The sequence below is a fragment of the Xyrauchen texanus genome, chromosome 17 (assembly GCF_025860055.1).
Source record: "Xyrauchen texanus isolate HMW12.3.18 chromosome 17, RBS_HiC_50CHRs, whole genome shotgun sequence".
In the NCBI taxonomy this organism is placed as follows: domain Eukaryota; kingdom Metazoa; phylum Chordata; class Actinopteri; order Cypriniformes; family Catostomidae; genus Xyrauchen; species Xyrauchen texanus.
Window position 1 is genome coordinate 19,630,470 of NC_068292.1, and position 24,988 is coordinate 19,655,457.

Sequence of the window (24,988 nt, forward strand, 5' to 3'; positions counted from 1 at the left end):
CAAATCATCAAATTAAAATAAAAAATGCTAAATGATCATGAAATTATGGCTTTTTGAAAAGGAACCACATGTACATGCTGTTGCTCCTGGGGAAGCAAATCGCTGCTGTACCTCTACAGCCACATTGAGGTCAAATATTTTTAATGCTCATGCAACATGTCTAGTTTTTCAAGATCAGCCCAGGTAAGATGATATTGCGTATGTATTATGGCACGATCATACTGTTGTCAACCGATGCTGCTGCTTCATTGGACTGTTCATCTCTCAGTTAACAAGCTTATTATCAGTGAAGTGAGATCTGGATAATGTCTATACTTGTTGTGAGTTTAAATTTATTTTAATAAATTGATAAATGTGATCCTTAAATGATTGACCTGCACCAGTGTTGTTGTAAGCGGGTAATAGTAATGTTTCATGATTTTGACAATTGGTGTGCTAATGCATTAGTTATAATGTGACAGGTTAACGCATTACTTGTTTCACCCATTGAAAATGTATTCCGTCATCGCAATATTAATAAAACATTGGAACATTTATTTTGTTTTTCCTCCTATAAGCAATGGGCGACCTTTGCAAGGTCCTGGTTCCTCATAGATGCCAGGCTGCAGCCTCCAGGAAAGATTGCCACCATGTGTGCAGTTCGGCTTCAAGGGAAACATAAACCCGTTTACCATCCACTGAGTGAGTAAATCATCCACATGTGTTCACTAATAAATAAGTATCTCTATTTCAGAGCATTCATTCACTGATAGATCTACTAGAGAATGTGTAGGAACCAAATGGCCACAAGATGAAAGTAAAAGATCACTGTTTAAAATAATGACAGTGCTGTTTTTTTTGCAGCCTAAGCTTATATAAAATCTGTCCCTTGATGAGGGCATTTTTCTGTACTTTTATTTTACAAGTATGCATACATGGCTACAAGTTGTGCTTAAATTAAAAGCTAATTGATTATCTGTCCTTCTACACATCAATCAGCCACAACATTAAAAAACACCTGCCTAATATTGTGTTGGTCCCCCTCCTGCCGCCAAAACAGCGCCAACCCATATCTCAGAATAGAGTTCTGAGATAAGATTCTTCGCACCAGAATTGTTCAGAGGGTTATCTGATTTCCTGTAGATTTTTTAAGCTCAAACCCGTCTGGCCATTCTCCATTAACCGCTCTCATCAACAAGGCATTTCCATCCGAAGAACTGCCCCTCACTGGATGTTTTTTGTTTTTGTCACCATTCTGAGTAAATTCTAGATATATACATTTCCTGAAGAAAATGTGAGTGGTGCTTGCCATGGCAAAACTTTCTAACTTGTTGCTAAGCACTAAAATAATGGTCATAGAATGTTGCTAGCATGAGTTTTCATGATGGTGAAATGTAGGTGTTATGTTTGTGTTAGCATGATGTTAGTACGTTTTTAGAATGTTTTAACACTTTGCTAGGTGATGTTAGCATGTGTTAGCATGATACTAGCACATTTTTAGCATGTTTTAGCACTTGGTGCCAGATGGGCTGTTTTGAGTACTTCTGTAATTGCTGATCTCCTGGGATTTTCACACACAACAGTTTCTAGAATTTACTCTGAATGGTACAAAAAACATCCAGTGAGCTGCAGTTCTGCAGATGGAAATGACTTGTTGATGAGAGAGGTCAACAGAGAATTGCCAGACTGGTTCATACTGACAAAGTCTACAGGAACTCAGATAACCACTCTTTACAATTGTAGTGAGAAGAATATAATCTCAGAATGCTATGTGGGTTGGCGCTGATTTGGTGGCACGAGGGGGACCTACACAAATGTCTAACATGAAAGGTTGCCCTTTTAATCAGGTTGTTTTTATGCAGATGGAAACATTAAATCATTAGTAAGCAAAATTATTATCTCAAACTGTGGTCAGAATTTGTTCTCTTAAATTCCAGGCATGAAATACATTTCTCCCCCTTGCTCTTAAGAGCTGTTAGCGTGGCAACTAATTCGAATGAGATGTAAGGTGTCGGGATACATAAGTCTGGAGCTGCACAGAGGAGAGAACACCTTCCTCAGAGCCAGCTTATGGTGCTTCCTTCCTGAGATATGCTGAGAGTTTTTAATGAAACTCTCACTCTGAAGGATGAATGAGCATAACAGGCCAAAAGATAAACATTAAAGGCTGTGCAGTTAAGATATTCTGCTAGTTCGCGGGGTTGGAGGAAGGATATATATATATATATATATATATATATATATATATATATATATAGTTCAAGTTGTTGTAGTTACTGCATTTTGCCTCTGAAGTGTAGTGGAATGTACAGTAGCCCCAAAAAGTATTTTCACTTTGGACACAAAAATATCTGAATTTCATTGCATTACATAACAAAATATAAAACTAAATGTTCCACTAAGTTTAAAATGACCGAAAATGTCCAAATACTTTATTTTAATTTTAAGAATACACAGCATGCACAATTATTAGGCAAATTGTATTCCTCAGGTTTAATTTATTGTTGAACAAACACAATGCTCTCAGTCAATCCAAAATGTTATTGAACCTCAAACCTGAATGTTTAACAAAGAAAAAGTGAGTTTTGTCTTTATCAGGGGAATGTATAAGTTTGCAAAATTATTAGGCAACTAAATTACAAAAATAATTTCTCCCAACTCGATTGTTTATTCTAAATTTGAGTAGGTACAACAAATAAGTAACACAAAATGACAATTAAATAACATTTTTGGCCTTTCAAAAATATTCAGTGACCAATATAGCCACCCTTCTTTTCAATAACTGCCATGAGACTTCCATCCATGGAGTCTGTCAGTTTCTTAATCTGTTCACAATCAACTTTCACTGAAGCAGCAACCACAGCATCCCAAATGTTGTATAAAGAGTTGTATTGTCTTCCCTCACTGTGAATCTCATGTTTGAGATGGGCCCACAAGTTCTCAGTAGGATTTAAGTCAGGTGAGGAAGGGGGCCAAGTCATTATTTGGGCATCTTTGAGGCCATTGCTGGCTAGCCAAGCAGTGGAGTACTTGGATGCATATGATAGATCACGGCCTCCTTGTTTGCTGAGGACTTCTTCCTGTACCACTGCGTGAAGAAAGTACTTTCTAAAAACTAGCAGTTGGTTTGAAAGTTGAGTTTCAGTCCATCTTCAACTTGAAATGGTCCAACTACCTCCATCCTTTATGATAGCAGCCCATACCAGTACCCCTTCTCCACCTTGCAGGCACCTGAATCGAAGGCCCTGTGTCCATTAGTGATCCAGACATGGGGCCCATCCAACTGGTCCATCTCATTTCATCTGTCTTTATGTATTTCATTGCCCAATCTTGATGCTATATATCTATAGATATCAGAATATATATATATATATATATATTCATTTATTTAAAAAAAATAAAATAAAAACACCACTGGAAAAAAGGGCACTTTCTCTCGAGGAAGAAAAAGGGCAGGTGCTCAAGCCCCCTTTGATGTCTGTGCACGAGCCTGATTGTATGATTCATCTGGTATGACCTAAAGCAGTGGTTCCCAAACTTTTTACAGTGGCGTACCCCTTCAAACATTCAACATCCTTTCGCGTACCCCCTCTCTAACGCATAGATAAAATTCACACAAGGTAATTTGAAAATATGCCTGTTTAACGCAATTATCTTTTTAAAACAACTCCTTCATATTAAACATGTTATATTTTACATGTTTTGTACATGTTATATTAATCATAAACCTATTGAATAAATGGCTTACCGATTGAGATGGGTAAGCTAGATATGATATAACTGCATTACTTGAAAACTCCCCCCTCATCACATAGCGGTATGCAAGAATAGCGTTCGGTTCTGTGCCTGGAATTGCACATCATTGCAGGTATGTGTTGCCGGCCAATTCAAGCATTGCGGGTAAGTGTCTGTTCAATTGCACGGTCAGCTCAAGGTGCTTTTTTATGTCACATTTGACGCTGTTAGCAAGGTTGAGCTCATTTGCAGAAAAAACATCATACAACAATGTAAAAACAGGTCTCTAGCGTGCAATTTCATTTGCAAATGATTTGGTGGTGCTGAATATCTGGCACCTGTCATCAAAGCTTTTGAACTTAGGCCCTATACCATCAGATTCAAAACTCCCTATGCATCTAACCTTGTATACAAATTACGTTTTAAAAAAACTAAACTAAAATTGTGGACGACTGACATGTGCGTCTGGCAAAACAGTGAAGTATTTTTCTTGCTATCTCTAAGCTACCTCACCTTACATGAGTAGATGCATATTTTTTTAACCACAAAAGAGGGTTTTTTTCATTGCATATTTTTCTGACCTTTCTTGACACAACCATTTTGATGTTTCTACACTAGAGGGCACACAAAATATGTTTTGCCAGTGAGAAATGCATGAACTTGGTTTGAATGTTATTTTAGACTGTGATGAAACTGAAAGAACGGTAAATCTCAGAATGCTATTCGTGTACCCCCACTGTCACCTCACGTACCCCAGTTTGGGAAACACCAACCTAAAGTAACTATATGAATCCTAGACTAGAAATTTCTAATTGATCCTCAGTGGAGACAAGTTGAGTGTATAGATTTAATCATGTGAATATATCTTTTCCTAGGTGATATTGGAGATCATGTGGTGGTCATGAACACCCAACATATTGCCTTCTCAGGAAATAAATGGGAACAGAGAGTGTATTCGTCTCACACTGGGTAAACCAAGCTCTCTGCCTGCACACTTTTACTCACTGAAGACATTGATCACACATCTTTATAGTGTTTCATTTAGTCAGTGATCTAGGCTATGCTCTCTGCTTTTCTTTCTTTGCGCTGACAAAGGAACAAGAGGGAATTTGAGATAGAAACTTTTTGATATACAGTATGCATGTAATTGAAACAATATTCTGCTTTCCTATATATTTAGGAAGTGATTTGAAAATCTGATTTAAAATCTTAATATGTTATTTTTTCATCTAAAAGTTATCCTGGAGGATTCAAACAACTTACCGCAGCCCAAATGCACAAAAAAGACCCTACAGCTGTGAGTATTGGTCTTTACATTTGGCTTTTGAATTATACATTCGTATTTACCTGTAACTATTTGGAGTTCCCAGCAATTACTACAAAAATGGCATCCCTACATCATTCACAATCCTGTGTTGTTAAAAACCAATTTATAATTTCATAAAAAATTGCCTTGCATCTTTTGAGGGATTTGACAACAAATTTATTCATTTAATTAAATTATGGCCAAATGTGTTTGAATAATTTCAGATAGTGGTAGTTGCAAAGTATTCTCTTAATATCTGCATGACTCCCATGATTTGCAAAATAAATGGCAAGCATGAACGCAGACCTCTTTCCTATTTATCTCTGGTATTTTTTCCTAGTCTGTCCTTCATAGAGGTCGACCGATATTGGTTTTTTCAGGCCGATGCCGATCTTTTGAAATCCGGGTCGGCCGATGGCCGATTAATGCTGCCGATTTATTTTGGCCGATATGTGCTTGTTTTTAACCTCTTATTTGAACCTTTTATTTGAAAGATAAAATGTAACACAAATAATAACTTAAGATAGACAACATTTCTCAACAAATACATTTATTGAACACTTGACCAATCTGCACTTATACACTTAAAATTAAAAATGTATAATGTAAAAACATATTGTATAAATAATGTATAACAAATATATTAAATAAACAAAGCAGGTGTTACGAACTGCTCCGAGACACGAAGGTTGAGATCCAAATGCAACTTTAATTAAGGGACAATCCAGACACGTAATCCAATATTCAGAGCATCCAAGAGAAGCACAGGCATAACTAGTGATGGGTATCGTTAAGGTTTTAATGGTATTACTATCTTACCGATACTGATTATCGATCCGGTACTTTAACGGTATTCTTAACGTTTATTTTTGTTATATATATATATATATATATATTACACAAATATAAACGTTATATAGGCACATATATCCTGATGCAGCATATTTTCTCCCCAACTATTTCCATAACTACGTCCATTTAAGACATAAACTGTGTTTAAGTGAATCTCCAAGCCGATCGTTTTGACATATTTTTGTGTATAGTTGATCGTTTAGACGCATGAAACCCAAAGTAGTCTATACTTTGCTTGTCTCTTTGCGGTGTGTTTCGGAGCGCGCGCCGCCTTGGGACCGGTATCTCTTGCGCTCTTTTTATTATTAAACGCGTCCCGCAATTTAGCAACAGTAGCATTTTACAACAATCACCGATCGTGCTGATTCTGACGTTAAGTTTGAGTTTTAGGGAGAAATGTCAGTGCACCGCTGTGAAGGGAGGAAGTTGTGCTAGACAGAATGCGGCTTATGTATAAATATTCTTTTTATAATCTTTGGAAGGTGAAATCTAAAATAAAATAAGACCAATAATCACAGATCTAAACCAGGCTATGTTTGAATGTTTAGTTCTGTCACTCATTATGCAGGGCTCGTTTTGTGCTCGCTGTGGCACCGCGTGAGCGAGTTCTCGTTCTCTCTCTCTCTCTCTCTCTGACTGCGAATAGCTAAATTGCATCACAGACAAATGGTTTCATATTATTATACATAGAAATGGCTGGCGAGATAAAATAACTTTCTCTTTATAGCAATAAAGTATGTATTTTCGTAATTTCTCCAGTACCGACAGGAGAAGCGATAACGTCCGAGCTTACCAAAGCCAGTCCTTCACTAGCCTACTGTGTTGGTATATTTTTATTACTTATTTATCTCCATTGAGTGACAACCCTCTCAAATATAAGACACACAAACAGAACAAATAAAAGTCACTGTCTGTAATTGCAAAATTCTTGCTTACTTATTGTGACATGATAGCCACCCTTCTGCTGTGATAATGCAACTTCAACTACGCTATCAATATCCAAAGTAGCCGAACGTCATGTCACCTATCGCGTTTGTCACGTTTTTTCTTGAAGTTGGCAGTAACATATCAAAAGTTTTTAATTAAATATAAAGAAGTTATACAAATTTAACCCTTACTGTTTTCTCCAAGGCACTTAGCTCCTTCCTTAGGCACTGGATGAGGTCTGCTCACTCTGCTGGAGAATGACTCTAGGGGCAGCGTGCGTCGAACACGTGTTCCACAACAACACTAGGCTGCCCACAGATGCGCCTGCCTAATAATCGGCTTGATATGCGTGGATATTGGCCGATGCCGATTATGTAAAAAATGCGATTAATCGGTCGACCTCTAGTCCTTCACATAACTTAGAAATAGTTTTCTCTGTAAACTTAAGAAGGATTTTAAAGTGCTCTTTCAAGGCACATAAACCTCAACATAATTAAAAATGCATCCTTTCCTGTATGTTTATCCTGGCCTGTCACCTTGCAGTATAAACCTCTACAAGTGTAACCCACTGTTGACGCACCTGAAAAATGGAAAATAAAATCTTTCTTAGCCTGTGTGTAGCCCATCTCTCTCTTTGTTGTTGACCTACACCTTAAACATACCTCTGGAACAACCTTGACTGTTACTTTGCAAACTAACAGTCCAGGAACTAGGGCTGCACAATTAATTGAAAAACTAATGCTGATTATGATTGCGGCAGTCACATTGTGCAATCGTGAAAATGGCCGATTATTCAATTTAAGTCTACTCCTGTTGCGTTAATGTTTTCAATAGGGATGGGCGGATCGATCCTAAAAGTATCGATACTTCCGATACTGATGTTGTATCGAAAATATGTATCCTCATACAAAATTATCTATTCTTAGTAAATAAATATTAAATTATTTATTAATTAACTATAGGGCTATTATTATTTGGTTATCACGAACAATAATCATAAGCTTCAAAGATAAGTTAAATGGATTAGGCTATATTAGCAAATACTTGTACTTGTTTCTTCCACTCATCTTAACTTCATAAATGCTGAAAGACACAAGGCAAGTGCTTGTTCCATCACAAGACTCGTTCAAACAAGAGGGATCAGCGCCTTGTAGAGCTAATGATAGAAAATCTGAGAAACAGCTTCTGGTGTGTAGTCTAGGGCAAATATATACATCGTATGCCCTCCTATCCGTTTTAGGATTTGGCATATGCCCACATGAAATAACTGATGATACCGCCAGAACAACGAGCTTTTGACCCGGAACTTTTTCAATATAATAACGCGACTCTGCAGCACCGTTGAGTGAATTGTGTTTTATTTTTAATTATTTTACAGATATCCTCTCAAAACGCGCTCTGAGATGCACTGGGGACAAATCAGTCATGACAATCTAATCCTTTTGCACAAGGTTTGAATAGTCTGACGTCCTGATTTATGATGCTTGCGGTATAGTTAATCTCGGTTTGCGATAGCACTATTTTCACGTGCCAAAGAAACATCATCTGACACTTGAAAAGAAGCTGTAGAACAAAGATGTGCATTTTTGTATTTTATTTATTAGTTGCATGTTGCGCCGTTTTATTTATAGTAGGTAAACAAACCACAAATGAGCAACGCAACAACTATAACGATCCCGACCGTTATAATCAAGGTACAGGCAGGGTCTATATAAGTGATTTATTGTGTTGTTTAAACTGCTATATTTATTATGAGAGCATTTGTGAGTGCAGAACTCTGTCAGTTAGCTTGCGCTGAACTGCAGGGCTCAAACTGAGTGATGGCTTCAGTCATTATAATGGGAGTCTGGTAAAGTTGGAAATATATTCACAGATTCGGAATTCTCTGAAAATAACTAATTACAGAAACAATGTTAAAATACAAACGACACCTCTTTCTAACCGTAGTAATGTAGACAACGAGCTACAAACTAATTTTCATCAAAACGAGCCTTCCTCCGAGCTGGATAAATTACATTGATCTCTACCTGCAGCCGGCTGAGATACAAGTCCTCCGGGACCGTCTGCAAAGTGCAAAACCGAAAATAGATACTAAAAAAATATTCAATAACTTCACTGTTACACATTGTAGTGTCACCATATCTGAAGAAGCACCGTGGCTTGTGGTGCTGCGCCATGGCCCAGAAAAAGCAACTTAAATTCAGGCTGCTTCCACCTCTCCAGTCCTCTGGATCATTCTCTGCCATTAACAAGATGAATGCTTGACTAGGGCTGAGTTATTCCAGTCGAGGGGGGAATGTATCAGGGATAATTGTGGATAATGATCAGAGGTAGGTGACAGAGTTGTGAAAAGTGATCATGCCCCCAGACAGCTTCCATCTATTAGTCAGGAAAAAAACCTGATTAATGATGAACACTGTCCTGATGAAAGAATGATGGGCTGGTTTGGCGTTTTGTAAGTGAGGAGATTTCACGTCTATTTGTGTATTCTGTAGGCACAGCGGTTTATGTAAAGGGATTGATGTTCATTCTTTTAATGTTTACCTCATGTAAGTGGGGTCTGCAAAATGTAATTCTTTTTTTGGATATTTAAATTTCAAATTTGACATGGGGATGATTGGCTCTTTACTTTGTAATTTTTTACAACTAACACATCACCGGCATGCCATGATCTGGTTTATAAAGGAGGATTTTTGTATTTGTTGCCATCACTTAGTTAAAATCCTATTAATTTAGAATATTTTTGTGAATTTGACCCTCCTTAGTAAATTATGCCTATTATCATATTTTTGTTATAGCACTTGGATAAACAAGCAAACATAATCAAACCACAACAGTGGTATACACTGATCAGACACAACATTAAAACCACCTGCATAATATTGTGTATTGGATTGTCAAGAATAACATTCTATATAAATCCCAGGAGATCAGCAGTTACAGAAATACTCAAACCAGCTCATCTGGCACCAGCAATCATCCATGTGATTTCTATAATCAGCCAATTGTGTGGCAGCAGTGCATAAAATCATGCAGATACGGGTCAGGAACAGTTAATGTTCACATCAACCATCAGAATTGGGAAAAATGTGATCTCAGTAATTTGGAGAGTGACAAGATCGTTGGTGCTAGATGGGCTGGTCTGAGTATTTCTGTAACTGCTGATCTCCTGGGATTTTCATGCACAACAGCTCTAGAATTTATTCCGAATGGTGCCAAAAACAAAAACATCCAGTGAGTTGCAGTTCTATGGATGGAAATGCCTTGTTGATGAGAGTTGTCAATCGAGAATGGCCAGACTGATTAGAACTGACAAGTCTACGTTAACCTTGATAACCGCTCTGTACAATTGTGGTGAGAAGAATCTAATCTCAGAATGCTCTTCTGAGATACGGGATGGCTCTATTTTGGTGGCACAAGGGGACCTACACAATATTAGGCAGGTGGTTTTAATGTTGTGGCTGATCGGTGTACATTGAGGAAAGGGCCAATTTTATTGAGGCATATGCCGTCCTAAATTCATAAGAGGTCATTTGTAAAACAACAACAAATCTGTTTTTACATTTGTACATACACTTTTAAATGTTTTGAATGTTTAAGTCTTCTTACATTTTGAATATTATGTTGTATTCCACAATATTACATAAGTTGTGACCTGTTCCACATTTGTATGTTACTTTGGATAAAAGTGTCTGCTAAATGAATGAATTAGGGCTGTCAATAAATCAAATTAATTGCATGACAAGCTGATTAATCAATCTAATTAACACGTATAGCAATATTTACTCAGAAATTCCCTCAAATAACGACATGACAAATAATGATAAAAATAATATATATATATATATATATATATATATATATATATATATATATATATATATAGACCCTTTGCTTTGATGCTTGAAATTTAACGAGTGCATCCCATTTCTCTGGATCATCTTTGAGATGATTCTACACTTTGATTTGAGTCCACCTGTGGCCAATTCAATTGTTTAGACATGATCTGGAAAGGCACACACCTGTCTATATAAGGTCTCACAGCTGAAAATGTATATCAGAACAATGTGACCAAGAACCCAATGGTCATTCTGGTTGAGCTCCAGAGATCATGTTTGGAGATGGAAGAAACTTGTAGAAGGAAAACCGCCATTGCAACACTCCACTGATCTGGGCTTTATGGCAGAGTGGCCAGACGGAAGACTCTCCTCAGTGCAAGACACATGAAAGCCCTCTTGTATTTAGCAAGAAAGCACCTAAAGGACTCTCAGACTGTGAGAAACAAGAGTCTCTGGTCTGATGAAATGAAGATTGAACTATTTAATTCCAAGTGTCGTGTCTGGATGAAACTAGGCACTGCTCATCACCTGTGCATTACCATCCTAAAGGTGAAGCATGGTGGTGGTAAAATCATGCTGTTAGGGTGTTTTTCAAAGACAGGGACTGGGGGAACTGGTCAGGGTTGAAGCAAAGCTGAACACCGCAATATACAGAGATATAATAAAAACTGGTCCAGAGTGCTCAGGACCTCGGGCCGAAGGTTCATCTTCCAACAGGAAAATGACACAAAGCACATAGCCAAGACAATGCAAGTGTGGCTTAAGGACAACCCTGTGAATGTCCTTGAGTGGCACAGCCAGAGCCCGGACTTGAACCCAATGAAACCCCTCTGGAGAGACCTAAAAATGTCTGTCCACCGACTGTCCCCATCAAACCTAACAGAGCTTGAGAGGATCTGCAGAGAAGAATGGCAGAAAATCCCCAAATCCAGGTGTGGAAAGCTTGTCGCATCATACCCAAAAAGATTTGAGGCTGTAATCGCTGCCAAAAGTTATTCAACTAAGTACTGAGTAAAGGGTCTGAATACTTATGTCAATGTGATATTTCAGTTTTTCTTTTTATTACATTTGCAAAGTTATCAAAAATCTAGTTTTTTTGCTTTGTCATTATGGGGTGTGGAGTGTAGATTGATGAAAACAAATATATAAAGCATTTTAGCATAAGGCTGCAACATCACAAAATGTGAAAAAAAAAACAAGGGGTCTGAATACTTTCAGAATGCAATATATATATACACACACACACACACACACACACACACACAATACACTGATCAGCCAAAACAATAAAAGCACTGACAGGTGAGGTGAATAACATTTATTATCTCACTACAATGGCTCCTGTCAAGGGATAGGATATATTAGGCAGCAAGTGAACAGTCAGTTCTTGAATTTCATGTGTTTGAAGCAGGAAGAAAATGGGCAAGCGTAAGGATCTGAGTGATTTTGACAAGAGCCAAATTGTGATGACTAGACAAAAGGCAGGTCTTGTGGGGATAGGTTCTTGGGCGCCCAAGGCTCATTGATGCACGTGGGGAGTTAAGGCTAGCCCGTCTGCTCCGATCCCACAGAAGAGCTACTGTTGCACAAATTGCTGAAAAACGTAATGCTGGCCATGATAGAAAGGTGTAAGGACACAGCGCAACACTGCTTGTTGCGTATGGGGCTGCGCAGCCGCAGACTGGTCAGAGTGCCCATGCTGATCCCGGTCCACTGCCATAAGTGCCCACAATGGGCATGTGAGCTTCAGAACTGGACCATGGAGCAAAGGAAGAAAGTGGCCTGGTCTGATGAATCACGTTTTCTTTTAGAGCATGTGGACGGCCGGGTGCGTGTGCATCATTTACCTTGGGAAGAGATGACAGCAGGATGCACTATGGGAAGAGGGCAGGCCGGCGGAGGTAGTGTGATGCTCTGGGCAATGTTCTGTGGGAAACCTTTGATTCTGGCATTCATGTGGATGTTACTTTGACATGTACCACCTGCCTAAAGATTGTTGCAAACCATGTACACCCCTTCATGGCAATGGTATTCCCAGATGAATGTAGCCTCTTTCAGCAGGATAATGGCACCCTGCCACACTGCACAAATTGTTCAGAAATGGTTTGAGGAACATGACAAAGCATTCAAGTTGTTGACTTGGCCTCCAAATTCCCCAGATCTCAATCTGATTGAGCATCTATGGGATGTGCTGGACCAACAAGTCCGATCCATGAAAGCCCCAACTCACAACTTGCAGTACTTGAAGGATCTGCTGCTAACGTCTTGGTGCCAGATTTTCACAGGACACCTTCAGAGGTCTTGTGGAGTCCATGCCTCGACGGGTCAGAGCTGATTTGGTGGCACGAGGGGAACAACACGATATTAGGCAGGTGATTTTAATGTTGTGGCTGATCGGTGTTATATACTGCCGCACACACATTTTGAATATTATGTTATTCTGCATCTGTCATAGACTGTTCTGTATTTGTAAGTCACTGGATAAAAGTGCTAAATGAATACTTTATTACATTGGCCAGTAAAAATTGTTACACTGCAAGTTTGTGGCTTCACACATCTAATTCTAAATGGTGGCCCTTATAGAAATGGCAAAGTTATGAAGAATGGCTTAGACCACAATTACAGTTTACTTGTAACAATGTGGGAGCAGAAATCTTCACTTTTCCTTTAGAGAGACTGAAACATTGGCCAATTATCTGGCCTGTCAGTATGAAATTTAAGACTTGAACTTTTTTGATCAACAGATCATTAAACTGGCTGTGTACGGGATGCTCCCCAAAAACCTCACTAGAAGGACCATGATGCAACGGCTTCACCTTTTCCCAGATGATGTAAGCTCTCGGTTGATGCTCTGATATATGTTCATTGTTCTGAAATCCAAAACTTCAGGTATAGGAAGAAACAAAAAAGTGTAAAAGTGTCAAGTGTATTCGACAAATGTGTTCACTGTTTCCTCTCAGTCAGTGGAGGGTGGGGAGTGTCTGAATCGGAAGCTAAATTCTACAGTACATATCATCTTTAGCTTTATTAAATAAAACGCAACATGATGGTAATATCCTACTACTACATTGCACCAACACATTTTTGTAGGTAAATATTGCCTTAAGCTAAGATCAAATGTGTTCAAATCGATTGGTAAGTTCTTTGGGCTTATATATTCTGGAGCAATCTGTTGAAACCCCACCTAAGGTTTGATCATTTCAGAGAAATTTGTAAATTCGGCATATCTTTGTTTCTGAACATGAGGTTTCTTGTCAAAAGAAGAACCACTGTTTTCACTCTTGTGGAAGTCTTGTATTGATCTGACAGATCAGGGATGTCAAAAGTAACTGTAAATCGTTACTAAGGTTATACTAAAATAAAAACAAATGTAACGATCACTCTCACTAAATTACTATTTCTTTGTTCTTCATAGCTGACTGTTTACTAGAATAATTACTTGGGAAAAACTTGATGTAATGTTTACTTGGAGATTATTTTAGAAATACTTTAAGGCTACATGCCATTGTTTTTAAAGGACTGAGATCAAAATAAATGTATTTTTTGCTGCGATATCAAAATGTTTGTTGAGAGCCGTGAAATTGGCATTGTAATTGGTATTGACTACTGAAATTTTAGTATCGTCTCTGAACATAGTTCTGCTGTAATCTGTAATGCAAGTAGTATTAGAAAGTGTTCTCATTGTGTGTCCTTTGTCAGATACTTCCTGAAGATATTCTTAAGAATCTGACAGAAGAACTTCCTCAACCCAGAGAGATCCCTCGCAAGCTCAGCGAGTACACACAGGAGGAGCGAGATGCTTTCCCCATGCTGTGGACCCCGTAAGTTTGTCTCTTTCTTTATTGCCTTGCTTTAGTCTTTCTTAGTCTCTCTGTTTCTGTACAGCCATATTTCCTCCTTGCTGAAGTCAATGAATCTGTGTGGTGTGAGATATAAAGCGCAGCTAAGGTGTCTTCCTGGTGGTGTACTCCTGAGGGGAGGGAGAGAGGGTGGTTGCTAGTGAGGTCGGGAAAAACTTACCATATGTTTAAAAAGCCATCTGTGCAGACAATCAGATTTTTGAGAGCTAAGTCACTGAATCGTGGAGGCCAGCCAATCACAGACCAACTGTGAGGTCACAATGGAAAAAAATATTTTGTATACTTGTTTATAACAATTGCTTAGTGGAACAAAAATACTTTTCAAGCAAAACATTTTACAAAAAGATGTTTGTTACATACAGTATAACATTCAAAACTAAGTATTTGGACACTGTCTGTTTGTCAAGCTTAGTGGAACATGTCAGTATTTAAAGAAATATTCATGAAAATTATCTCATCATTTACTCACCCTCATGAAATCCCAGATATCTATGACTTTCTTCAGCAGAACACATTTGAAGAAAAATAAGAAAATATCTCACCTCAGTAAATTTTTTTTAAATGTAAGTGAATAGTGATCAGACCTTTTGAAGCTCCAAAAAGAACAGATAGTCAGCCTGAATGTCATCCGACCATGTGTGTTGCACATGCCTCTCACGTGAACGTGCCAACACGATTACATCTCATGCGCATACAACTGCTGACCTCCTGCCCTCTTCACCCTCCTGCCGTCTGGCAAAAGTTACCGAAGCATTCGGGCCATCAAGGCCAGTCTGTGTAACAGCTTCTTCCCCCAAGCCATCAAGACTCCCAATACTCAGAGACTGGACTGACACACACACACACACACACACACACACACACACACCCACACCTGTGTCCTGAGTTGCACTTTAATTATTGTCACTTTATAACTGGCTGCTACCTCAATAACTGCTATGTGCATAGAACACTGTCTCATAGTATGTTATGTTTACATTTGGCATTTTTAGAAAGTCATCTTTTTGCACTACTGTGTACTGGTCTCTCACTGTGCCTATTGTCCTGTTAATTTATTGTACTGTCCCGTACTTTGTGCACTTTGTGACTCTACCCTCCCTAGCAACTGACTGAATATATTTTTTTTATTAATGTTCTCCTAAATGGGGGCATTTCTAATGCAAAACATGCAAAAATAATGATGTTTTAGAGGTCAAATACTGTGCATGTCATATATCCCACACAAGATACTTTTCTGGCTTGTTTGGTAGCGCACCTAAGATCCTCCAAGACGTAAAATGGCACTTTACGTTTCCACACAGCTGCTGTACTGCTGTTAAACACCTCATAAACCCTTTACATCTCTACAGATTGCCTCTCAACAATACTCAATATCTTGTATTTCCTATCTCGAGTATTTCATTGGCACAGTGGTTCTCCCCTTGGACATATTTTGCATCTAGGCTAAAATAGTTGAAAGATCCTGGAAAAAAAAAGTGTGGTGTGTGTGAGGGTGAAAGGTGTGTGTGTGTGAGGGGTGTGCAGCGAAGCCATTTTCTCTTTTTGTATCTGTGCATATGAAAAAAAAAGGATCTGTCTCTGTATTCGGATGGAACTCTCATTTATAGTATATAGTTATAGCCCAGAAATAACACACACAAACAAACATGTCCGTCAACAGTCGTGAGCAGGGCCTGTACAAAGTGAAGTTACTTTGTACAGAATCTGCGAACGGCTTGTTCTGAGACAGTGCTCAAGATTAATGGGGACTAAAAAAAAAAAGGACAGGGTGGATTTTTATCATTATAGGGTGGTTGTGTACACTCTGCCAACACACATTTATGTTCAAACACTATGAAAAATCATTTTGTATAATTGGTCCCCTTTAATATCTGCATGAAACAGAATTTTTGTTTGTCTGTTCATGTATAACGACATTATTCTGAAGGCAGGAGGTGTTAAGCAAAATGTGAAATGTAAGGCACTCATTTTTCACTGAATAATAAATACAAATTCATTGCTCTTCCTGTGGCATTTGTTGAACCTTTTATGAGCATGGTGCAAGTGACTGATGATTTCATTATCATCATTACTATACAAGAGTGGCCAGATGAATCTCAAAGCATGTTAAGATGAAATTAAAACAGCTGCTGTAGAGGAAATTGAGATGTATTGGAAATTGTGTCCTCAGTTATATAAAGATGATAACATTAAAAAACAAATGCTAAAGGTGTGCTGTGGGCTGAGACTGAGACTGCAGTGAGCTTATGGAGATTTGATATTCTGTAGATTTAATTTTACTTCAATGTTAAATCATTGAAACATGTAAGGCAAGTGACTGTACCCTACTTTACAGTCAGATCTGAAGGTAACCAGTGTTGAACTATTTCAAAGGCGATGTGCCATACCAAAAAAACATTAGTTCTGAGAATGTCTGTTTCAGTTTAGCACTGAAATTAGGAATTTATATTTAGCAGTATAAATTATTGCTATTATTTGCTCATGCTTGGTTTGGTATGTGTTATCATTCTAAACCTCTAACCCTTTGTATTATGCTTCACTGTTTAACTCTTGCACCGTTTGTGCTATAGACATCAATGATTCCTCAAACCATGTAGCAGGGTGAGGAGTGGTTTGCTATTACTTTTCTAAGAATTCTGATCTTACAGGGTTTTTTTCACCTGGTGGACAATAAAACTGGCACAAAATCCCATAGACTTGATATCTAACCCATTAAAAGGCAAGAACATAAATATACCTCAAAACTAATTCATTGTTTTAATTGATGTTTTCCAACATACTGTATTAGTGCCCTTATGGAAACAGAAGTGAATCTTGATATGGTATACATTTGAATTTATTTATTTTTTCTTCAAAATATTAATATTATATTTTCAGCTTTTAGAGATCATGTAAATAGCATGAAAATGATAGGAACATGTGCCACGAGATCATCATTTACTCTCATGCCAATTCAGTTGTGTATGAATTCCTTTCTTCTGCGGAACACAAAGATTTTTTTTTAAATATTTTGGCTCTGTAGGTCCATACAATGCAAGTGGATGGTGGCCAGAACTTTAAAGCTCCAATATGGAGAGAAAGTCAGCATCAAAAAGTAATCCATATGACTCCTGTGTGTTAATCAATGTCATCTGAAGTGATCCCAATTGGTTTTGGGTGAGAAGAAACAGACCAAAATGTAATTCCTTTTTCACTGTAAATATTGTCATTGCAGTCTCTTGGCACAATCATAATTTCAAGCTTGATTACACTTCCTAGTGCTTGATGCATGCACAGAGTGCTATATGGTGCTGATAGGAAGTGTAATCGAGTTTAAAATCATGATTGTACCTAGAGATTACAATAGCAAGGTGTACAGTGGAAAAAGGTTTTATATTTTGGTCCGTTCTCACCCAAAATCAACTGGAGCACTTTATATGACATTGATTTAACCACTAAAGTCTTATAGATTGCATTTATGCTGACTTTATCTCCTATTTTGGAGCTATCTGGTCACCATTCACTTGCATTGTATTGACCTACAGAGCTGACATATTCTTTTAAAAATCACAAATTTTACACATCTGGGTAAATGAGTAAATGATGAGAGTATTTTATTTTTTGGGTGAACTATCCCTTTAATGCCAGATTATTTTAAACCTAGTCATGACTAGGAAAAAAAAATTTCAATAATTTTCTTAAAAAATTGTCCCACTCACTCATTGCTTTTAATTCAAATCAATGTTTCATGTCCATTTATTTATTTATTTGGTGAGTAGTCTTGTAACAAGCTGGATAATGAGCAGTAAGAAGGTCTTTAATTACTAAATAAACACCAGTACAACCCTGACGCAACAGGTGGATTTTAGCTGTACAGCTATTTATTAATTCTCACAAACAGTAATTACATAATTTAAATGCAAATAAATATTTTGTCTACTTATTTGGTTAGTAGCCATGTAATAAGTGGGATAATGTACAATCAGCCAGTTGTTTTTGCAAAATAAACCCTGACTAGGTGATATAAGACCATTCTCTGAAACGTTTACCTGCCCACCCTGTTAAATTACAGTCATTTTGGTTCATTTATGCTCATTCTTTGATCACTGCAAGATAGTTATGTAGCAGCTGTGCCTTTCCTAATGTCTGCAGTGAGGCATTTGGCATGAATTAATACTGTACCTTCAACCATTAAAGCCATTCTTTGTCATGGTTTTTAGCAATAGCCAACCTAAAAATGCTGTCGGGAACACTTTTGACGCAAATGGAGAACTCAAGTTTGTAATCTTTAATCTGTTAAATATTTATAATGCCTTTTCTTGGTGTAATTCCTGTCATTTCCAGTAATCATTTCCTCATGCCTTCAGGCTCTTTGAATCTGTACTCAAATCATATTAGAATACGTATTATTCTAAATGATGAAAGAGGTCACTTGGTTCATGATGTAACGGTACATTGTCTGAAAGTCACAGTTCTTCGAGATATAGTCTTACTAAATTCAGGGTTTGAAGTCAGTGTAGAGTTTCAGATAGCAGTTAAAAAATCCCAGTAAATACAGGGCCTGTGAAAATGATGCGTAGACTGTGTCAGGAGGCCAGCATTACATACTTCCTCTTGCGTGAGGGACTATTTAAGGGAACTATAGGTTGTGTCTCATTCTGAAAGTGTCAGGCTTCATTTCAACATAATTTATCCCACATAGTGATATTGATCCCTGCTTGTGTTATTGGAGGTTCTACATTAAATTAATTAATAAATCTGTTTGGTTATGAGGGCAAGCATGAGGGCAAGCATGAGGGCAAGCATGAGGGCAAGCATGAGGGCAAGCATGAGGGCAAGCATGAGGGCAAGTTTCGCTTGTAGCTTTCCAGAGTTCATAACCCTTTCAAACAAACACTGAGGCAACCAAGTGCGCCACTGTATGCCTGGTGTTGTTTGTCATCTTTACTGTGTTATTTTGCTATGCTGGTCCCTCCTGAGGAGCCATGTGGAGTGTGTAATTAAAACATATCAGTGGGAAGGAGACAATAATGCGATAATGAGGTGGGAAGATCTGCTGTAATTAAATTGTAGAATTGCACAATGAATGATGTTTGTGTAGTAACGTTGAAATGGCTGATAAAGGTTTGGTGGGACCACAATCCACCGCAGCTGTTGTAAATATGAAATTTAAATGGTTTGTTGTAAAACTTATTATGTTGCAGTATTTATAGGTTATTTACTGGGCAGAAAGTTAATGTGTCCCCAGGAATGGCTCAAAGATATTGAGAGGCATTGTAATGTCTTACCACACCCCTTCCTCCTTACTATAGATATGAGAGTCTGTCTCCTTCAACATTTATATTTCTCTCACTCTTTATAGAGAGAGATAACTCAAGAATTTTTATCTCATTAAACATACACACAGCCACGATCTGGGTGTCCTTTTTGTTTGTGAGCAGCGCTCATACTAAAATAATAATTGTTTAGGATTTTTAGGGTTCAGTCCAAGAAGCTAGTCAATACACTAGCATTAAAGCCATAAATCATAGGCAATTTACATTAATGATATACTGTATATGGGGGCCTGGGTAGCTCAGCAAGTATTGACACTGACTACCACCCCTGGAGTCGCAAGTTTGAATCCAGGGCATGCCGAGTGATTTCAGCAAGGTCTCCCAAGCAACCAAATTGGCCCGGTTGCTAGGGAAGTTAGAGTTACATGGGGTAACCTCCTCGTGGTCGCAATTAGTGGTTCTTGCTCTCAATTGGGTGCCTGGTAATTTGTGTGTGGATCGTGGCGATTAGAATGAGCCTCCACATGCTTTGAGTCTCTGCGATGTCATGCACAATGAGCCACGTGATAAGATGCACGGATTGACTGTCTCAGAAGAGGAGGCAACTGAGACTTGTCCTCTGCCACCCGGATTGAGGTGAGTAACCTCGCCACCACGAGGACCTACTAAGTAGTGTGAATTGGGCTTTCCAAATTGGGGAGAAAAGGGAATAATAAAAATAAAATAATGATATACTGTATATAAGTATTACATTTGCTTAACATAGTCTCCATTCACACTTTTTGGTTTATGTAAAATTTATACTTTAAAATGTTTTATTAAGATTAAAGTTTAAACATCTCCCATTGACTTGCGATGATAACATTTTCAGCATTCAAAATGTTACTAATAGCAATGACATCATTATAATATTTGCATACTGAATCACGATTGGTCTTTTTTCCTTAACATCATTAGCATAATGACAACCTAGTCTCATAGAAAGAATGTTACTGTAACTGCATTTTTGCAAATTGTCATAATCAGACAAGGTTTAAGGTGAATATTAGATGGATGTTTTAATTAGTAAAGCGTACCTCCCTAACCCAAAAGTTCAACATAAATTTAACCAATAGTCATATAAAATAAAATGGGAGTTACACAAAACAGACATCCTTACCCTTAACTAAAATCTAAACCTAACGGATAGTATCCAAAAACAAAATGAAAAATTTAAAGCACATTTTCTGAAGCAACCGCATCGTTTCGTGACGCTTCTATGACAGTCTCGTCTCACGTGTCCGCTTGCATGCTTGACTAGTTTCGAACCGTGGTCTTCCGAATCCGAAGTCCAATACTCTGAGATGTGCTATCGTGGAAATGTATCACATTGGAATAAGTGTGTAAATGTTGGTGAGGTTGTAATATAAGCGTTAAAATGTATCGTTTGTCAAATGATTTTTTTTTTTTTATAGTAACAATGGTGACCAGTTCTTGTCTTGTGTATATATTTAACCATTTATAGCTGCCTTTACACTGCAGTGACTGTGTTGATTCTTGTGTGCAGCCAACTGAAAAGCAGCATGTACAGCAAAGTGTCTCTGAATCAGTACTCTATTACACAGAACTAAATCCTAAAACTTTAACACTACTAATTTGCTGTCTTTCAATCACTAGCATTTCCTTCAGAAAATGCAAATATGGCTGTTTTCGTTTTCTTGTAATAGAGAAACTCTAATGAGAAACTTGCCTCGAAGCATGCAATTCGTTTTTGGGTCTATTGACTTCAGTCAACAGTGAGACGTCCTCTGAAAATAATGAAAGCTTCCATTACTGTAGAACTTGCTGATATCATTTAACATCTGAAATGGTAGGAAGCATTTTGAAAGCTATTTTACATAAATTGGACTCGCATGGACTTTAATCACTCTTTCATCGTGAGTTATGTGTTAAACTGAGAGTTTAATTGATTATTGATCTGTAGCTTACCTGTTCAAGGTCAGTTTATGGCATCCCAATGTGTCAGCAAGTCCTCCACAAAAATGGTCAAATGTCTGACTCAAGAAAAAATTGATAGGTTAGTGTCTGAATTTTGCTTTTGCATCAGTATTGGACTACAAAATACAACGCATGCTTGCAGACACATTAATTTGAAATGCCAATAGTTGACACAGTGTATTTATTAGCTGAAAGAGGCCATCTTTGAAACACATTTCTCAGATTTGTTAAGCTGTCAGTCGTTTTACCACAATGCAGCACATATATGATTTATTGCATATGTTCTGGAGCCTCAGCACAAATGTGAGTCTGGTATCAAGAAGATCTTCATTTTCTTCTGTGCGTGTTTGCCATTTATTATTTAATTATCTGCCAAGAAAGAGTCATTCTCTCAGGTCTATCTCTATATATCTGAAATGTTTGTACAGTCTCAGAAATAAGATGAACATTATCTAATTTCTGCTGGTTCAATTTCATTCCCTTGAACACATTTTCTACACTTGTAAGACTGTTTGTGCAATCATGGTTGTCTCAAGTTTGCTCTAAACTGAGTGTCTCACAAGGAACTTTGCTCTCTGTAGATTGATTTAAAATTAAAATGTCTTGTCAAATGTCCTCAAAGTTTAAATAATTAGATGTAGGGAATTGAAAGACAAGTAGTCATGTCAGCTTTTTAAAAAATATATATTTTCAAATGCTTTTGCTGATAGGTTTTTGTGATAGTATAATGTCAGTTAAAGAGATGGTACCTTGTCATTATTTACTGTCAGAATTTTGCTCCAACTCTGTATGACTTGAGGTGAATGAGGATAGGGCCTGTCAAGCTCTACATTTCAGGATGTTCCTCACACAAATGCCATTGTATGGCATCAGAAGACTTTGAATATATAGAGCATGAGTTATATAGACTACTTTTATTTTCATTTTATAATTTAAAATCAAATTGTTTTTTTGTATGTTTTTAAATATATATTGTTGCTGCTTGACAATACTCATTCACTTACATTACATAGATATTCTTTAAAAAAAAATCACCTTTTGTGTTCCACATATGAAAGTCATGTGTTTGGAACAACATCAAGGTGAGTAAATAATGACAGAATTTAATTTTTTTTTTTTGGTGAATTATCCCTTTAGATATATTCCAGCTAAGCCATTTTCCCACCTTACGTTTCAAACTGCAAATGCCCTTCAGTGTTCAACATGATCTTATCAGCAGTGTTCAGGTGTTTTATTTAAAGTGCCATTCAGGGACAGTTGTTAGGATGGTGACAAGGTGACACTGTTGTCATGGTGATGGATGTGTCTGTGAATGAGTCCCACTGAGTGTCATTATTCTGTGGGTCTCTGAGCCCCTGAACCCTCTGTCTCTTTGGGTCTGTCTCTGACTGAACAACAACAGAACATGAAAATGATTACCTTGAATTGTCCAATGTAGAGTAACAGATACTTCTGATATATTAATCAATAATCTTTTGTAATGTTATAAAGTCAAGTTGTGTATGACTCTTTGTGACATCGCATATGCCTTTTTGTTTTTATCAACAAGGTTGACAAAATAGATATGACAAACAGCCTCAAGTTCTTACATTTACATTATTTATTTATTTTTATCTTGAAATATTTTTGATAAATTAAATTTAAGTTAAATAAGTTACATTTTGATTCAATATTGTTACATCTCTATAATAATAATACTTGAGTTGAATTGTCAAGTAAATAAAAGAGGGCTCTATGGTTTGTCATATCAAAGTTCTTTAATCTTCAATGCATAAAAAAATAAGGAAATCCATGTGGAAAAACTGTTTATTACTTTTTAAATAAAAGTTATTACCAATGGAGACAAAATACTTTTATTAATTATTTTAGTTTGTATCCTGGTTTAAAGTCAGACATCCCACCCTGTGCACTTTAATAGCTTTACACAATGAGCCCACCCTGAATTAAATGTGATAAATGTATTTGACTGTTATTGCAGTTCAAATCTTGCTTCAGTTGGTACAGAGACATAAGCTCCTATTTTATCCTGCTTGTCAACCATTTAAATTATGGCCGCAGTAGTTGTGTGCTCAAGTATTCACCAGTGTCTGTTTTGTCTTTACAGGCCAGAAGACTTCAAGATGAAATGACTTTCTGGACTTGCGGCTCACAGTCTTTCCAGGAATTTGGAATGTTTCTTTTTTATATATATATAATAATGTTTATGTTAAATTATGTCTCAAAATGGTAAAAAATAAACTGTCCATGTTTTGGCTATGTTTGATATGAGATGCAAGCAGAAACACATTTATTTCCTAATAGAGATTCGTTTCTTAACGTTATAATGTGTATTTACCTAATCCTCAGCCAAGGAATAAAGGCAGGCAGACAGAAGCCTTTTTTAGTTGTGACTAGTATTAGAGCTAAGAATTTTTTGGCCATTCCTTTTCCCAAAAATGGCTTTAGCAGTGATCTCTGAAGCTTGATCCTGCTGTTATTCAACTGCTGTTCCGGCCTTAATTAACTTCATATGGCTTTATAAGCCCTTTCTAATGTCACTTTAGCTTTTTTAAGTTTGCTTAACTCTTTAAAACAACTCTGTTTAGATGGAAATAAAACACCCTTTTTAGGTTCTAGTTTCTTTTGTGAGGCTGGCATTGCCTTTGCTGGTTGCCATGTCTAATTTGTAGTGTAAAAGTAAAATCGAGGTGGCTTGTTTTATTTGACCATGCAGGAACCTCAATAGATGATCCATTCATTTGAGCTCATTATACCAAAAAATAAATAAGAAAATTATTGAAAAAATAATCATTTTAATTTTTAAATCCTTTTTTGGGTGACATCAATTAGGAAAACACACAGAGCAACATAATAAAAGCCAGACGAGACATCATGTTGGGTCATTGTCGCAGTACAGTTTTATTGGTTACAAAAACAAAGTAAAGATTCAAAGGTCTGGTGATGAGTCTTTCCACTGGCACCTGCTCCACATGCAGTTTGAGTTATTCTGAAAGGACAATAGACCACAGGCCTAACTATTTCAAGTCTCTTTCACAGTGAACAGGCCCATAGGACACAGGACCACAGAGACTGGGAATGACTCCACGCAGAGCTCTTATAAAAACACAGATTGCATGATACGTCGTCTAACAAGACCATATGCACAAAAAGTTCACATTAATATGTGATAATACAATTATGATCCAGACAAATTTACTTTAAAGTACCAGATAATAAATTGAGAGGTTATATTTGGTTCATTAACAAGTTTTGAGTATG

The 24,988-nt window shown here is 37.3% G+C and overlaps 1 protein-coding gene across 1 annotated transcript; it reads left to right on the forward strand.

Moving 5' to 3' along the window:
- Positions 1 to 28: 28 nt before the first annotated feature.
- LOC127658433 (39S ribosomal protein L13, mitochondrial-like) lies at positions 29 to 23,993 on the forward strand. The gene is made up of 7 exons (XM_052147724.1): positions 29 to 183; positions 558 to 681; positions 4,590 to 4,683; positions 4,951 to 5,011; positions 13,383 to 13,469; positions 14,338 to 14,459; positions 23,835 to 23,993. Exons 1-7 carry the CDS (start codon positions 157 to 159, stop codon positions 23,857 to 23,859), a joined length of 540 nt encoding a protein of 179 aa, XP_052003684.1. The 5' UTR covers positions 29 to 156; the 3' UTR covers positions 23,860 to 23,993.
- Positions 23,994 to 24,988: the final 995 nt, after the last annotated feature.

Bases quoted from the DNA above. Each gene is read 5' to 3' on its own strand.
- LOC127658433 (XM_052147724.1), top strand. From the start codon at position 157: ATGTCTAGTTTTTCAAGATCAGCCCAG. The intron at 13,470-14,337 runs GTAAGCTCTCGG...GTCCTTTGTCAG, and splicing joins TTCACCTTTTCCCAGATGAT to ATACTTCCTGAAGATATTCT. The intron at 14,460-23,834 runs GTAAGTTTGTCT...TTGTCTTTACAG, and splicing joins TTCCCCATGCTGTGGACCCC to GCCAGAAGACTTCAAGATGA.